This window comes from Cervus canadensis, chromosome 23, assembly GCF_019320065.1.
Source record: "Cervus canadensis isolate Bull #8, Minnesota chromosome 23, ASM1932006v1, whole genome shotgun sequence".
Classification (NCBI taxonomy): Eukaryota; Metazoa; Chordata; class Mammalia; order Artiodactyla; family Cervidae; genus Cervus; species Cervus canadensis.
The window spans coordinates 23,753,697-23,770,260 of record NC_057408.1 but is presented as its reverse complement, the minus strand read 5'-3'; the positions used below and the strand labels follow the sequence as shown (position 1 = coordinate 23,770,260).

The 16,564-nt window shown below is 41.7% G+C and overlaps 1 protein-coding gene across 4 annotated transcripts in view; it reads right to left on the bottom strand.

The window, feature by feature from the left end:
* Positions 1–16,564, bottom strand: part of CD226 (CD226 molecule) — a 102,052-nt gene that overhangs the window by 18,563 nt on the left and 66,925 nt on the right. For 2 of the 4 annotated variants that reach the window (XR_006265001.1, XR_006265002.1), the window contains exons 6-7: positions 11,899–11,956; positions 8,778–9,540 (exon numbers count right to left, since the gene is read on the bottom strand). Coding sequence is in view for 2 of the 4 variants with exons in the window: in XM_043444409.1 (XP_043300344.1) it covers positions 13,068–13,260 (193 nt within the window). In the remaining 2 variants the exon portion in view is untranslated. Of the gene's footprint in view, positions 1–5,141; positions 9,541–11,898; positions 11,957–13,055; positions 13,261–16,564 lie in introns of those variants that run through there. The other 2 variants (XM_043444410.1, XM_043444409.1) reach the window with 2 other exon arrangements.

Genomic DNA, 16,564 nt, shown 5'->3' with positions numbered 1-16,564 from the left:
GATCCACACAAACCTTCCAATTATATTCTATGTTTTATTTGTGTTCAATTTTAATATACCATAAATATTTTGTCAGCTAGATCTGTAGCTTATGAAAGGAAGCCAGAAATCAGTATGGAACAGAGAGAGTCAGAGGCGTGGGAGTCTAGTGTCAGACCACTCTACTGAAGCATCACAAGATCAGGACGAAAAAACAGGTCAGAAACCAAGACAGCAGGAAACACGTATTAAAAGCACTCGGGGAAGGACTCTGGCTTTAATGCCAACATAGAAAGCACTTGGCAATGGCCAAGACGACAATAAGAAAAAGCTGAACAAACTAAAATCTCTATCCTTGAACCTATCAGAAAACTAAGGTTCCAAGGCAAACCTCCACCCCAAAGTCTGCAGAGAGAGACACATCCAGAGACCTACAGCAAGCAGCATCTCCTCACACAGAGTGCTGTGGGGGAAAACTAACAGGGACACCTTAACACTCAGCTGGACGAACTGCTGGATACAGCTGTGGACTATTATGAATGTGAGAAACTCATGGGGACCACAGTCTGAGAGGGACCCGAAAGCCGCCAAACTCTCACCAAGAGGATCCAAGACCCCCTCACAGATCTAGCCAGGAACGAACAGGATCAAACTGTGAAATACGCTGAGAGCCTTCTCTGTGACAAAGACCTACACTCCAAAGGAATATTCCCTGGAAGGAAAGATGCCAAAGCTCCAACACTCTGACCGCCTGATGCGAAGAGATGATTCATTAGAAAAGACCCTGATGCTGGGAAAGACTGAAGGCAGAGGGAGAAGAGGGCAACTTAGGATGAGATGGTTAGGTGTTATCACCACCTCAGTGGACATGAATTTGAGGAAACTCTGGGAGAGAGTCGAGGACAGGGAAGCCTGGAATGCTGCAGTCCATGGGGTTGCAAAGGGTCGGACATGATTTAAAGACTAAACAACAACACTCCAGAGGAAAGGACACAATCAGAGCCCAATTCTCAAGCCTACTCCCAGCTCCTGCAGTCTTCCCGTCTCACCTAAGGAAGGGAAAGAAAGATCATAATCATAATAACCTAGTCAGCAGGTGCCAGGCCATCATGGAAATAGATTGGAAACTGCAGCCAGGGCCTGGGGGAGTGGGCAAGAGAGTCCACTGGGGAGACAGCTGTGAACCTTACAAGGTCACAGGCTGACTGAAAGATGGAGACTTACTCTTACGGTGGGAGAAACCCCCTTCCCCACCAGTTACCAGCACCAGCAGGGGTCCGGTGTAAGCACAGCTGACTGCAGACAACAGCGCTGTGGGAGGGGCAATCTCTGAGGAGCACCTAGGAGTGCTCAGTACATTTTCGTCCTTTTGCTTCTTTGTGAAGCCCCCCAGGAAGGGAAGGAGGGCGCACTTTGGGACCACGGTTGTGTATTGGTGGGGAGTAAAAGGCAGGTACAGGTAGACGCTCAGGTTGAGAACAAGCTGGGATGTGCAGAGGGTCAGGGCAGCGAAGTGGGGCCCAGAAAAGGCCCAAGTCAGTGCCAGGAACATTCATCCCAGACGGAGCCCCATGTCTCCTGATCCTAGGAGCTCCTGGGCGGGGTGAGGGGTGGGGTGAGAATGAGAGCCCTTGGATGAGAAGCACCAGGCCCCCCTCCCCATTTGCCGGAGGCCCTCATTCTAGACTTGTCAGTATGGGAGCTGGTTCGTGCCATCTTTCATGCATCTTTCAAGCCCCCATCAATGCCAAGGCTGCCCACCCCTTGGTCAGAATCACGGAGCCCTGAAGTCTCACCTCCAAGGCACAGCCAGCTGCGGGGACCAGGCTCTGGGCCAAAGGACGAGTCGGGGCAGGAATGAGCACAGCCAAGGAGGGACATGTCCACACATGCGTGGACAGACAGTGAGGATACTTCCAGAGCGTAGCATCCAGGCCACTGCGGGGGCTCCTGGGGGCGTCTGCCATGGTTCAGTCCACAGCTGGAGGTGCTCAGGGCATGCTGCCACTATTCAAAGGAAAGCCAGAGCAACTATTAGACTTCAGGCAAGGCAGACTTCAGAAAAGGAGTGTTATCAGGGATAAAAAGCACATCATGAGTGATAAGGCTGTCAATTCTCCAACAACAAAAAATTGACAGTCCCGAAAAAATATGTTCCTAATAACAAAATATCAAAACCCATGAGGCAAAAGCTGATAAGATGTCTGTGTGAGGTTTATAAATTTGCCTATGGGAGGTGACATAGACGAATCCATAGCTGTGGTTGGAGACTGCAACCTGCCTCTATCCGCATGTGATCCATCAAACGGGGAGAAAGTCAGAAAGAGTGTGGTGACCCGAACAGCACTATCAGTCAGTTTGATCTACTGATCACTTATAGGACTTTACATCCAACAGCAGAATGTACATTCTTCTCAAGCTCACATGAAATATTCCCCATGGTAGGCCATATTCTGGACCATAAAACACACCTTAATAAATCTAAAAGAAGAGAAATCATACAAATAATGTGTTCAGGCTACAATAAAATTAAATTAGAGTTCCATAAGAGAAATATAGCAGAGAAATCCAAAAATATAGAGAGATTTTAAAAACACATTTTTGAATAACCCAAGAAGCCTCAAGAGAAATCCAAAATGTTTTAATTTGATAAAAATAAAACTACAGCTCACTGGAGTGGCTCAGCCGTTAAAGAATCTGCCTGCAATGTAGAGGACCTAGGTTCGATCTCTGGGTCGATAAGATTCCCTGGAGAAGGGAATGGCTGCCCACTCCAGTGTTCTTGCCTGGAGAATTGCATGGAGCCAAGCGGGGTACAGTTCATGGGGTCTCAAAGTGTCAGACAGGACTGAGTGACTAACACACAGAATTTGGGGGATGCAGTGAAATTTATAGCATTATACGCCAAGACTGATGGAGAATGGAATAGCAAGTCACTCCAGTGTTCTTGCCTGGAGAATCCAATAGATGGGGAGCCTGGTGGGCTGTGGTCCATGGCGTTGCAAAGAATCAGACATGACTGAGCAACTCACACACACACACACACACACACACACACACACACACACGTCAAGACTGAAAAGGAAGAAGAATCTAAAATCAATAACTTAAGCTTACACCTTAGGTAACCAGAGAAAAAAGAACAAAACAAACTTAAAGCAAGCAGAATAAAGAAAATAATTTTTAAAACAGAGCAGAAATCAATGCAATTGAAAATAATAGAAAAAAAATCAATGGAACCAAAATTTGATTCTTTGAAAAGATAAGAAAAATAAGACATACAATAGAGGGGGCAAAGACAAGCTAGAACTTGCTAGACCTTCTCCAGTTGTTTATCAACATTGTCCAAAATGACCTACAGAGAGCAATACCCAGTGGCCCACATCTCATGAAAGCTTTATTTTGGCCAATCCTAACCCATAACCACATTAAAAAAGGAGATTCTGGGATGTAAGAGTTCCTCTGTTAAACCAACTGACGAAACACAATTGCGCACACAGTGTCTCCGGATTTTTTTGCCTCAATTGTCAATTGGGATAATAATATTTATCTTGCCTACATCTTAGAGTTGTTTAAAAATTAAATGGAATAACATAAGAAAGTGCTTTGAGAATGACAGTGCACAGCAAAAGAATATAATGATATTTTTGTCAATAAACCAAATTTATAATAGCTTGCTATTCATTAGCCATTGAAATGATGATCAAACAGACATCCAAGATTATAAAAAGGCTAGAAGTTTGTATGTCTCTGCAAACTACTGAGCCATTATATCTCTTTGTCCTTTTACCATGTGAACTAAAAAAATTCAAATTTGCTTCTGAAGATCTTCATTAGAAATGATAAAATTTAAAAGTGAGATAAATTAGCTCAACTGAAGCCACATCAAAAACTGTAGCAAGAAATTTTAATAATATTGAGAGTAAATTGGAGAGTTCAGTCTTATGCAGTCATGAGATTAAAGGGTAATGGTCTTATTCATTAAAAAATACAGTCCATGGAATTCTGTAGGCCAGAATATTAGAATAGGTAGCCTTTCCCTTCTCCAGGGGATCCTGCCAACCCAGGGATCAAACCCAGGTCTCCAGCATTGCAGGCAGATTCTTTACCAGCTGAACCACAATGGAAGCCCAAGAATACTGGAGTGTGTAGCCTAACCCTTCTCCAGCAGATCTTCCAGACCCAGGAATCGAACTGGGGTCTCCTGCCTTGGAGGCAGATTCTATACCAACTGAGCTAGCAGGGAAGCCCTTAAAGGATAAGGGTCTTATTCACTATAAGCATTTTTGAATATCTGGAGTAAATGCTGTTATGAATAAATGATTAATAAGAAGGAGATCATCTTAAGACTGAATTTGCAAAAAAATACAGAATCAGTTGAGATCAAATTTTGAAGAGTGAGTAAAGAAAGTTATCAAAGCTCAAAGTGGTTTCCTGCTTGCGGACCCCTGGAGTTGTCACTTATTTTCCGTTTTCCAAACTAATTCCATCAACATCCTGGAACTGCTATGAGTCACCCTTTTCACTCACATAAATTAACTGGTTTTTGTGGGTTGTTTTTTTTTTTTTTTTTCCTATAACACAGTCAGCATCTGCTTCTAATGCTTAAAACCAACACCCTCAACTTTTACAGACACAAACCCAAACATAACAGGCTTCTTATCGTGCCATGTTCTGGGCACTGATTAAGACTCTGTAATCTGCCACCTCGTATCCTTTTATACTGGGAAATTTTTTAGAATCAATACCAGCTTGCATGGTCCTCTCTCCACTATTTTTCTGGGTGGAGAGAGACGTCGGGATGACAGTTATGCAGTCATAGCTTGTGCTTATAACCACTGCTTATCAGCCCAGGTCAAGGTTCTGGTCTAGGAAGGTGAGATTGTCTAAATATCCACTGTGTCTCAGAGGATCTGGAGAGAGCCTTTAGACCACTGGTGAAGAATCTGAGGTAAAGTTATAGTAAATACCAAAACAGTAAACTAGGAAAAGAGACAATTGTTAATGATAGACAGAAAAAAAGATATTAACTCTGGAGAGAATGAACAATCATTTTTACCATGGTATTCAACCAAGAAGAGCATTGGCAAGATCATTAAAAAATAAACACCAAAAATTGAAATAATCAAAACTTTAATGTAAATATTTTGGAAGGATGGATATATGACAAAGGTGTGTGTGTGTGTGTGGTGAGTTTGCAGAAAAGACGATATCGAAATCAACAAAGACTGTCTAAAATGGAAAAGCATCTGGTAGTGCTACATGTACATGACTCAGAAAAGCAGAGGGGCTTCCCTGGTGGCCCAGTGGCGATGACTCCATGCCCCCGGTGCAGGGCGTCTGGGTTCAGTCCCTGGTCAGGGAACTAAGACCCCGCAGGATGCAACCAACACCGGGGGCAGCCAAACAAACCCCTCTAAAAGCAGAAAATAAAATCATCAGAAGTGAAATCTTTTGTCTCAACAGACGTAAAACCGGAAGGACAGGTTTTTTGTTTGGGTTTGTTTTTTTTTTTGTCAGAATGACCTTTGTACAGCACACTGCAACTCTTTGAACTATATGCGCTTACTAAACACATTAAATGAGGCGTTGAGATAGAAGCTACAAAGTGTCACTCATTTGATTTTTTTTCTGCATTTAACCTTCATGTTAATATTATCAGGAATTTTCCCCTAATATTCTCTGATAAGTGAAACTAATGATAGTGGAACTCTACATTTTATTCATTCAAACAACAGAATATAGTATATCAAGGTAAACATTTGCATGTCCTACAAAACCTGAGTCTAAGATTACACATAAAACTGGAAAAAAAAATGTTTTAAAGAGCGTGACTACATAACATCATTCCAGCAGGGAAAACAGACAATAAATGGGGATTATTTTAGACATTTATTACCCATACCCACAAATCAGATCTTTTCTTACAACATAGTTAGTGCTTTAAACCTGGGACAGTAAAATACGTAAACCAACCTTGAAGATTTGTAAAAAATAATTTTAGAAAGCATTACAGTTAATTCTAGAAGGTACAGTTCCACCTATTGGATGACTAGCAAAAGAAAAATGCATAAGAGCTTAGAGACTCGATTTAGAATAATCCAGTGACAGATCAGTGGAAAAGTATACTAATTTTTGCAAAAAGCCTAAATGTGAAGGTCAATACTTTCTAGACATTCTAACGATGACTTAACTAATGATAATAAAACAATGGTAAAATGTGTTTATATTGTTTTATATTTTTTCAAAGACATTTTCTTATCATTATTGTGGAAAAAAGCTTAACTTTGTACTCGCAATTTAGCACCTCCACCCATACTTTATAAGCATCTATATTCTACAATACCTTCAATCTTGCTGAAATTCATACACGTGGTACAAAACACAGCATATTATTAAAAATCAAGGAGAAGCACTTTGATTACAGTGACTTCTAATCTCAATGTGGACTCTACCAAATTAGAAAATTACTGCAATGCAGCTGGACTTTTTATTTAATACAGTTTTAGATAAACAAACATAATTTGGTTGTTTACAATAAAAGTTATTTTTATTTCATTCTGCATAAATGGATAATATATTTTAAATTATATGTATATTTTAGTAATAAACTTAATTACTTAAAAATTCTATAAGTATGAATATTTACTAGCTACAAATTATAACCTCATCCACCTGCCTCCCATTTATAAGCATGATTTCAAGTTAATGAAATTCCTATTCTATTTTCCCAGTGTGCATAAAGGCTTTTAAATAATGTTCAAGATCTCTCTGATGATAATATAATCAATACCTAATCATTGTAGGCTAATAAGATGTCTTCTTCCCCTGACAAAACTGTGTACTCTATGATGGCATTTAACAAACTTACCTACCTGTCACCACACAGCAACTCCCTGTAATTGATTACTTTAATGCAGATACTAAAAAAATGGCATTCAAAGAAAACACAGATTTTATTTAACATAGTACCAATAAAAATTATGTATGGAAAAAAGAACCTTAGGAAGCATTTGTTTCCTAAATAGCACCTTGCAGAAAAGATTTAACACATAATTTAATTCAATTCTGACCTTTCATGCTGTGGACCTGTTTCCTTAGTAACAACTGGAATAGAGGTACAATAGGTTAGGGAAATATATATATATATGTGTGTGTGCGCTAGTGTGTGTACATATATATACACACATACTATATATATCATATACCTACTATGGATACCATATATTGTATACATATACAGTAGGCATAATTGTCAACCCTAATATATTAGGTACAGTTGACAATTCTAGCAAGTTAGGTATAATATTAAAGAGACTACAATGAAAGTGCTTTGTTAAGTAAAGATGTCCAAAGAAAATGAATGAACAGAGTTTCAATGGCATTAGAGCTGACAGTGTAGCAGGATCTACAGAGGAGGTTGGAGAAATTTCAGCAGGACTTAAGAAGGTTCCAAGTCCCTAAAAATTCTGGACCCTGGAGATGAAGAATTTAGAAAAGAAGGGACAGTGTAAATAATTCTCATAACTGTTTTGAGAGACGTTTTTTAAAAAGTTTAAAACATCCATGGAAAAAGAGACAAATTTCAAATATTGTGCTTTCCATAAACCACACATTAAGTGGATTACATAAAAATCCTCCCTGAAATCATGTTGCCATGGTAGAAATTTTTTACTTTTCACCTATGTCATTCAGTCATTGAGGATTGGTTATCAGAATCTCCCAGAAAGTAATATTTTGATTAACTTTTAGGAAGAAGAAGTCATTTATCTTTTAAAGGATGCCAAGTTTGCTTCACCATGCAAACAGATAAGAGTCAGACACTTTCATAGATCTGATCTAGTTAACAAAACAGTAGATGGTTTTCTTGTAAAACTGCCTGCCCACGTTGTTACAAACGTGGAAACACTTCTTGAATCCAGATATAAGTATCTATAAGCAAACAAAAACGACAGCTAACTCCCATTGCACATACATAGTACAAGTGGGAGTGGTCATTTTCATTCTTTCCCTTCTGAAACAGTTAGGGGCACTCACAGTTTCCATAATTCACAGAATAATTGCACTATTTGGTGTGCATGGTATTTAAAGATAAAACCACAACATATCCACTGTCTTGCTAAAACTGTAAATTACAGCTTAAGAATCTGTCTAGACAATGTGAGAATTTGCTTTGGGTTCATTTCAGATTATCATGCCAAGTCTCCAACTTTGAAACCTAAATGAATCTTTGAGATGAATCTTTTAGAAATGAGGGTCTTTTAAAGATGAGAAATGAGGACATGAGATAGGAATGACCACTGTATTTGGTCATTACCAAATCACTATGGTTTCAAGGTGACCATGACCGTTACTGAGTTTCACAAATACTTTTCATTGTTGCTTCCTTCTAGAATTTGGACAATGACAGGCATGGTCTAATTGCTCTGTGAGTCATATCATGAGGCCAAACTGTGTACCTGGTCAAAATTTTGAAGCAAAAGGAGTTTCTCTGTACCTTCCTGCTCTTTGATCCCGTTTCCTCCTTCCTTACACCCTCCTCAGCCTCCTCCCCTCTCCTTCCCAGGAATGGACTTGGGGCCACTACAGCACAGCTCTAGAGGCGAGCCCTAAACTGACTCAGCCCGGTCATCCTTTGTGGCCATGCCGCTGCTATGGTTGTTCAGTCAAGAAGTCATGTCCGACTCTTTGTGACCCCACGGACTACAGCACGCTAGGCTCCTCTGTCCTCAACTGTCTCCTGGAGCTTGCTCAAATTCATGTCTGCTGGGTCAGTGATAGTATCTAACCATCTTAACCTCTGTTGCCCTCCTTGCCTTTTGCCCTCAATCTTTCCCAGCATCAGGGTCTTTTCCAGTGAGTCAGCTCTTCCCATCAGGTGCCCAAAGTACCGGAGCTTCAGCTTCAGCATCAGTCCTTCCAATGAATATTCAGGGTTGATTTCCTTTCTGGCCATGATGACTGCTTAACGATGGACAAGTCATCGAATGTGCTTGCTCTCTACCAGGCAGAAGCAAGGATTATGACTTGCTGAGAGTTGTCGGCAGTCATCTTGGAAACACAAGCGGAAAGCCTGAAGGAGAGTGAGGCTAACATCAAGGGAAGTAGATCCAATGCTGTGAAAGGGGATCCAGAAACTGTCTTTTGTCCATTCTTAATTCTGGACATAATCTTTAAGCCCTGGCAAATAACCCTTCCTTGAAGCTTGATCTTCCCTGGATTGTCCCATTATATGATTCAATGTTTCCTTTAATGTATAAGCTAATTAGAGTCAGGTTTTCTAAAACATATCTGTTAAGAATGCTCTCCATGGTTAGGCAGTATTTTTCTTGTCAAATGAAATAAATTTGATCAATCAATATCCAAGGTAGACATTAAATAGTGGGAAGAAATTGTACGACGATCCATGTACATAATAGTTATCATCTACATTCTCCTATGATGGGCTTAGACTCTAGCCCTGGGTACACGAGAGAAGGTTGGGTGGTTGACATAAATGTCCTCTCCTGCACCATCTGACGGTGGATTGGCAGGGAAGGTATTCCTATAGTTGTTGGCTGCCTAGAAAGATAAACACAGAGGATGTTAATAATTCACTGCATTTCAGCACTTAAGACACTCAAAACAAATTTCCCCTCAATTCAACCATAATATAGGTCAAATTTCTATTACAATTAATTTCATAAAACATTCTCTTCATTGCACGGACTTTCTGTGAGAAATCATTCTTGATCTCACGACTCTGACATACAACAGAGACTAGTCTTGATTATCATTTGATATAGAGGGATATAAATTACCTCTTTAGAAGTAAAATTCTCTTTCCTGATGTTACCCTATTTCAAAGAGAACAATAATTCGCATTTTTATATGGAAGGTCTAGTATAGTATTTTCCCATAGTGGATAACCATTAATTTTTGTTGAATCGATGAATTACTAAAGAAATGTTTTTAAAGTACACCATGTCCTGGCTTAGGAATAAGCGACTGAACACAACTTAAAAATCACAAAAGCAAGAGGACATTCACTTTCAAGATGATGTTTTACAATCATTAATCTTCTCTAGCTAATCAAGTCACTTTGACCACATGTATGTATGTTGTGACAGAAGATACAGATGCGTGAGTGAGAGCGGGGAGAGAGAGCAGGGGACAGAAGTGGGGGAACAGGGGGAGGGGGAGAGAGAGGCCTTCTGGTGAGTAGTGAGCAGCTTGAAAATTTAGAGTGGTGTTGGTGTTTGCATGGAGAAAGTAAAAGGAAAGCTCAAGTGCTATTGCTATCTACTCAATTTGTCTTTTTTAAAAGAGCCCCCAAAGAATCAAGGAAGTCTAACTACTTTATCTTTGACAGACCAGCTGACTATCTAACTTTCTAATCGCCCCTCAAAATATCAAAAAGCCTGCAAAAGCCTGGAAGCGTTGAATATCTAGGGGAGGAAGTTGCAAAGCGCCTTTCCTCCCCTGGAATTCATAGCAATAAATGTGCCTTTGGATTGTCTTGAGTGGACAACAGCTAAGGACAGAGAAGAGACCCAAAAACTGTATGTGACAGAACACAGCCAGACTTCTCCAGGCTTTGCATTTGGTGCCCAGAAGCAAACCATGAGTTATTGAGGAAGACAAAAACTTGTTTTGCAAAGAGTAACTCCTTAATAGAAGAAGAAAGCTAAACTGAGAGATTATTAAGAAGTCTGAAGCGCACACACTGGATTGTCAGAAGCTTTTTAGCACTGGATGTTTTCGCCATGTAGCATTCAAGTGCAAATAATTTAATTGAAGAGCAATGGATGTAATTTTAGATAACACTCGGGGAAATGTTTTATTGTAAGATTTTGTAAACAGAATAATGTGCGTTAGAGGGAATATTTGACCTACAGTGGAGACAATGAGTGAGCATGAAAAATAAGCATACATCTTATCTGCAAACCCAGAAGGAAATTTCCTCCTCTTCCAATTAAACATGAAGGGGCAGGCGCAGGTAGAAAGACGGGAACAATGTCACAGTTAACCCGAGTCCTGCCGCCCAGCAGAAGGGTCTCTAGCTTCATAATCTGGACACCAATTAATCAATCAATTAATCCAAACATCATCACAGTAATGAATATCCTGTATTGCATCCTTCTATGTGCTTGCTATGCATTAGTTTAATTTAATTTAACCCTCACAAAAACCTCATGACACAGAAATATTATCATGCACTGCACCGGGTCAGATAGCACCTCCCCCAAATGTACGTACTTCCTAGACCTTCATTAATGTGACTTTATGTGGAAATAGGGTTGCTTCAGTTGTCACTGGTTAAGATGAGGTCATACTAAAGAACCATGGGCCCTTAGTTCAATGTGACTGTTGCCCTTAAAAGAAACGGAGACGAGACACAGACATTCACGTGAGCACGCGGAAGAACACCGTGTGAAGACAGAGGAAGAGATTTGAGCAATGTGTCGACAAGCTGCGGATCCCTGACACCCACGGGAGCCCAGAGAGAAGCACAGGGCACGGGCTCATGACAAAAGGGACCCGATCCTGCGGAGACCTTCATTTTAGGTTTCAACCCTCCAGAACCGTGAGAGAACAGGATTCTCTTGTTTCTAGTCACACACTTTGTGGGAATTTTGTCGTCACAGGCCTTTGATGGCGGCGGCTGAATGTGCAATGTTGACTATTATTTTAAGTGTAATTGCTCCTTTACTTATATGGATGTAAAACAGTGTCCAAGGGTATTAATCATAGGAGACTAGTTCAGAAAAGAACTGCTTCATCAAATAGCTGAGACTTGAACAACAGGCGACTGTGTGGTTAGGTTATTGAGAATAAAAAAGAAGCCTGCAAGCTGCAAAATAGACTGACCTGACAAGACACTTAGGATGCACGAAAGAGTTGGGGGCGGGGGGGAGTGACAATGCTGAGAACACTTACCCTATTCTGTGTGATCCAGAAATCTTTAAATGGGCCTCTTTGCTGTTGCCTTCTCCTTCTGGGAACACAAGTACAAAGGAGAAATTAAGAATGACATGTCAGCGTTAGCAGTATTTCTTCTTTTTTTTCCAAAGATTTTTTTGATGTAGACCATTTTTAAAGTCCTTAATGAATGTGTTACAATATCGCTTCTGTTTTAAGTTTTGTTTTTTTGCCACAAGGCATGTGGGTCTCAGCTCCCCGACCAGGGACCGAACCTGTACCCCATGCATTGGAAGGTGAAGTCTTAACCACTGGACCCCCAGGGAAGTCCCAGCCCTCTCATGATTTCAAACGCTCTATACCTCACCTGCACCCCGACCCACATGCCCTTGCTGATTATGCTGAAGTTGTTCATGGCTGCTTTATATGGAGTCACTCAAAATTCCATTGACCTAAATTTTTCCATTTTTCCTACATCCTCCATTGTGCTCACAAATGGCAAAGGCAACTAAATGGATATCCAGTAGTGTAGCTTAGTAATTAATCTCAGGGAGTTTACTAAAGAATGCTGCGGAGTGGGTTATTACATATATGACTGACAACCTTCTCCAAATAATCTCAGACATTTCCCACAATTAAAAGTTCCTTTTAAAGGCCCACAGTGTAACTTCCTGGATGACAATGACAAAAGAACTAAGCTTTACGGACGCCTTCAGGCCTTTCACTAAACCATCTGTATTGCTTTGCTTGCTGAGTCCCTTCAGCTGTGTTCCACTTCTTGCAACCTTATGGACCATAGCCCGCCAGGCTCCTCTGTCCATGGGATTCTCCAGGCAAGAATACTGCAGTGGGTTGCCAAGTCCTTCTCCAGGGGCTCTTCCTGACTCAGTGATCAAACTCTTTTCACAAGTGAGGAAATATATGCAGATCTATGACCTTTGATTCATTGTTAAATTATCATTCACAAGGCCTGTTATATCATAATATAGAGTTAACTTTCCAAGTAGGTCCAAATATATATAAATGTATATATATGTGTGTGTGTGTGTATACACATGTAAAGAAATATAGTTTAACATAAGCCTTAGTGTATACAATGTGACGAAAGAAAACAGAACATGATTTTTTTCTTCCAGTTTTATTGAGATATAGCTGACGTGGAGCACTGTATGGGCTTTCCTGGCGGCTCAGCAGTAAAGATCTGCCTGCCAATCCAGGAGACGTGGGTTCGGTCCCTGTGTCAGGAAGATCCCCTGGAGAAGGAAAGGGTGCTGGTGCCCAGGGGCTTCTGGGCATGTGCCTGGCATGAAGGAAGGATTCCGTTTCCTCCAGGCATGCTGTGATGTATTTTGGCTTCTCTCCATGTCAGCGCATCTGAAGCTGAAGCGGCAGGATTATTTTAAATGTTAGCTAAAACAGAGTTCAGAAGGTTCAGGCCCTGGGGTCATTTTTCAAGACGTTTCTATTCTAAGCAACAACCACAAACCGATACTAGTGACAGGGTAGAAAAGAGCACCTGATTTTTGCTTGGTGGTTTTGGCCATGATCGTGCATTCAGGTCCACTAATCTTCTTTTTATCACATTTAACCAAGTAGAACAATACATTCTACTGTTCCATTTAGCTATTCATGTAAAAGTGATGCATTCTCATGACTCAAAATCCATCTTGTCTGACACCTGTGACCCTCCCGAGACCCGCCTGTCGCTCAGGCTCTCTCCACTGTGCTCCCCGTGCTCCCACACGCTCCGGCTGTCACGTCGGCCCTCGGCGCATTTTTTATCAACCAAGGTGGAGCAGGGGAGAAACCCTCACTGCCGCTAACGACCTGGGTTCCTCACCTCGATTTGCTCATGTCTGACCAGGGATCGACTGGAGGGCAGCCTGCGATGCAGAGAAAGGGACATCGACGGTTTCATGTTTCAACTTAATTAGACACATGCTTGTGGACCATCCACTGTTTGGAAAGATTAGCACTAAAGGCCATCAAGCACGAAGACATGAATAAAACACAACCCCTGCCATTATGAATAGCAGGGAAGACAAGCGAGGAGGAAATGGTTAAACTAGAAAGCAGGCTGCGAGGCGCGGAGGGTGAGAAGCTATGGGACTCTGGATGGTGACCTCACGCCCGCTTGCAGGAGGCAGAAAATGCAGGGCAGCCCCAGAGGGGACACGCTCCCCACACCGAGGACATCCGCAGGACTGAGGCTAAACCTGGGGGAACCAGCATTTCGGTGGCCTCACAGAGGGGAAGAGTTGGGTGTGTTCACAGAATAAAAGTTGTATTTTAATACAACTGGTCAATATCAGGAGAGTAAGTAAAGTAGAAAATACAAATGAATATTAGATTGAAAGAAAGTGAAGTCGCTCAGGCGTGTCCAACTCTTTGTGGCCCCAAGGACTGTAGGCTACCAGGCTCCTCCATCCATGGGACTTTCCAGGCAAGAATACTAGAGTGGGTTGCCATTTCCTCTTCCAGGGGATCTTCCCGACCCAGGGATCGAACCCTGGTCTCCCGTGTTGTAGGCAGACGCTTTACCATCTGAGCCACCAGGGAAGCCCCTGAATATTAGACTGAGGTTAGATTAATCAGGCTGAGCAAAGGGCACCTGTGACACAGGTTAATGAGTTTAGCTTTATTGTGGTGGCAGTGGAAACACAGTAAACAGGCTTTAAACAGGGAGACAAGGTGGCCAGTCTACCTTTTAGAAGAGGAACCAGGAAACATCAGATGAGTTAGAAGGAGAGAGACACCTGGGAATAGGCGAACAAGTTGGAGGGATCTCAGAAGGCAGGTGAGCAGTGAGGGTCGCCTTTGGAGAGCTGGAGGCTGGGGATGTGGCAACAAGATGGAGAAACCTACAGGAGAGCCTATCAATAAGCACACATGAGTGTGTGTGTGTGTGTGTGTGTGTGTGTGTACATTAATATTACTGGGGGAGAGGAGTGGAGATGGATGTAGTCATTCACTCAACAAACATATAATAAATGGCTAATGTGTCAGACTTTCAAAAAGCGGACACCAAAAGTTTGGTTCCTTCTTTCCCTAAGACTTTAACACAAGGGGTGGGATGGGGAGTGGGAGGGAAGCTGAAAGAGAGGGGATATACATACACTGACAACATCCACTGGATCACCATTGAAAAAGCAAGAGAGTTCCAGAAAAACATCTACTACTTTACTGACTATGCCAAAGCCTTTGACTGTGTGAATCACAACAAACTATGGAAAATTCTTCCAGTGATGGGAATACCAGACCACCTGACACACCTCCTGAGAAATCTGTATGCCAGTCAAGAAGCAACAGTTAGAACTGGACATGGAACAACAGACTGGTTCCAAATCAGGAAAAGGGTATGTCAAGACTATATTGTCACCCTGCTTATTTAACTTATATGCAGAGTACATCATGAGAAACACTGGGCTGGATGAAGCACAAGCTGGAATCAAGATTGCCAGGAGAAATATCAATAACCTAATATGCAGATGACATCACCCTTATGGCAGAAAGCAAAGAGGAACTAAAGAGCCTCTTGATGAAAGTGAAAGAGGAGAGTGAAAAAGTTGGCTTAAAGCTCAACATTCAGAAAACTAAGATCATGGCATCTGGTCCTATCACTTCATGGCAAATAGATGGGGAAACAACGGAAACAGTGACAGACTTTATTTTTTTGGGCTCCAAAATCAGTGCAGATGGTGACTGCAGCCATGAAATTAAAAGACACGTGCTCCTTGGAAGAAAAGTTATGACCAACCTAGACAGCTTATCAATAAGCAGAGACATTACTTTGCCAACAAAGGTCTGTCTGATCAAAGCTATGGTTTTTCCAGTAGTCATGTATGGATGTGAGAGTTGGACTACAAAGAAAGCTGAGTGCCAAAGAATTGATGCTTTTGAACTGTGGTGTTGGAGAAGGCTCTTGAGAGTCCCTTGGACTGCAAGGAGATCCAACCAGTCCATCCTAAAGGAGATCAGTCCTGAGTGTTCATTGGAAGGACTGATGGCTGAGGCTGAAGCTCCAATACTTTGGCCACCTGATGTGAAGAGCTGACTCATTGGGAAAGACCCCGATCCTGGGAAATATTGAAGGCAGGAGGAGAAGGGGACGACAGAGGATGAGATGGTTGGATGGCATCACCAACTCAATGGACATGAGTTTGAGCAAGCTCCGAGAACTGGTGATGGACAGGGAGGGCATTCTGCAGTCCATGGAGTTGCAAAGAGTCAGACACAACTGAGCAACTGAACTGAACTGAATACACACACGAGGAACTGATTCAGGTTGTTTCACGGCAGAAACCAGCACAACATGGTAAAGTCATTATCCAATTAAAAATAACTTAATAAATAAATTAACACATTCGTTAGGATCATGAGTCATAAGGAATGATTCCAACCCAATGTGACTACAAATAAGATTGCAACAAATACCTAGACTGGTGAGTCGATGAATGTGGGGCAGCTAGGAGGGAAGGGTCAACCAAGAACATCTTAGAAAACTCCCAAGTGTGTCACAGACAACAAAAGGTAGGAGACTTTAGAAGAGGCCAGGTGGCCCCCTGCTCTCTCTAGGGTAGCCCCTCCCAACTCCTTTCTTCTCAATAATCTGTAATAAAGGCCCCTCTATCGCTTGTTTCAGACATTATATAACCATTTAAAATCATATTGTTTGCTTATTAGA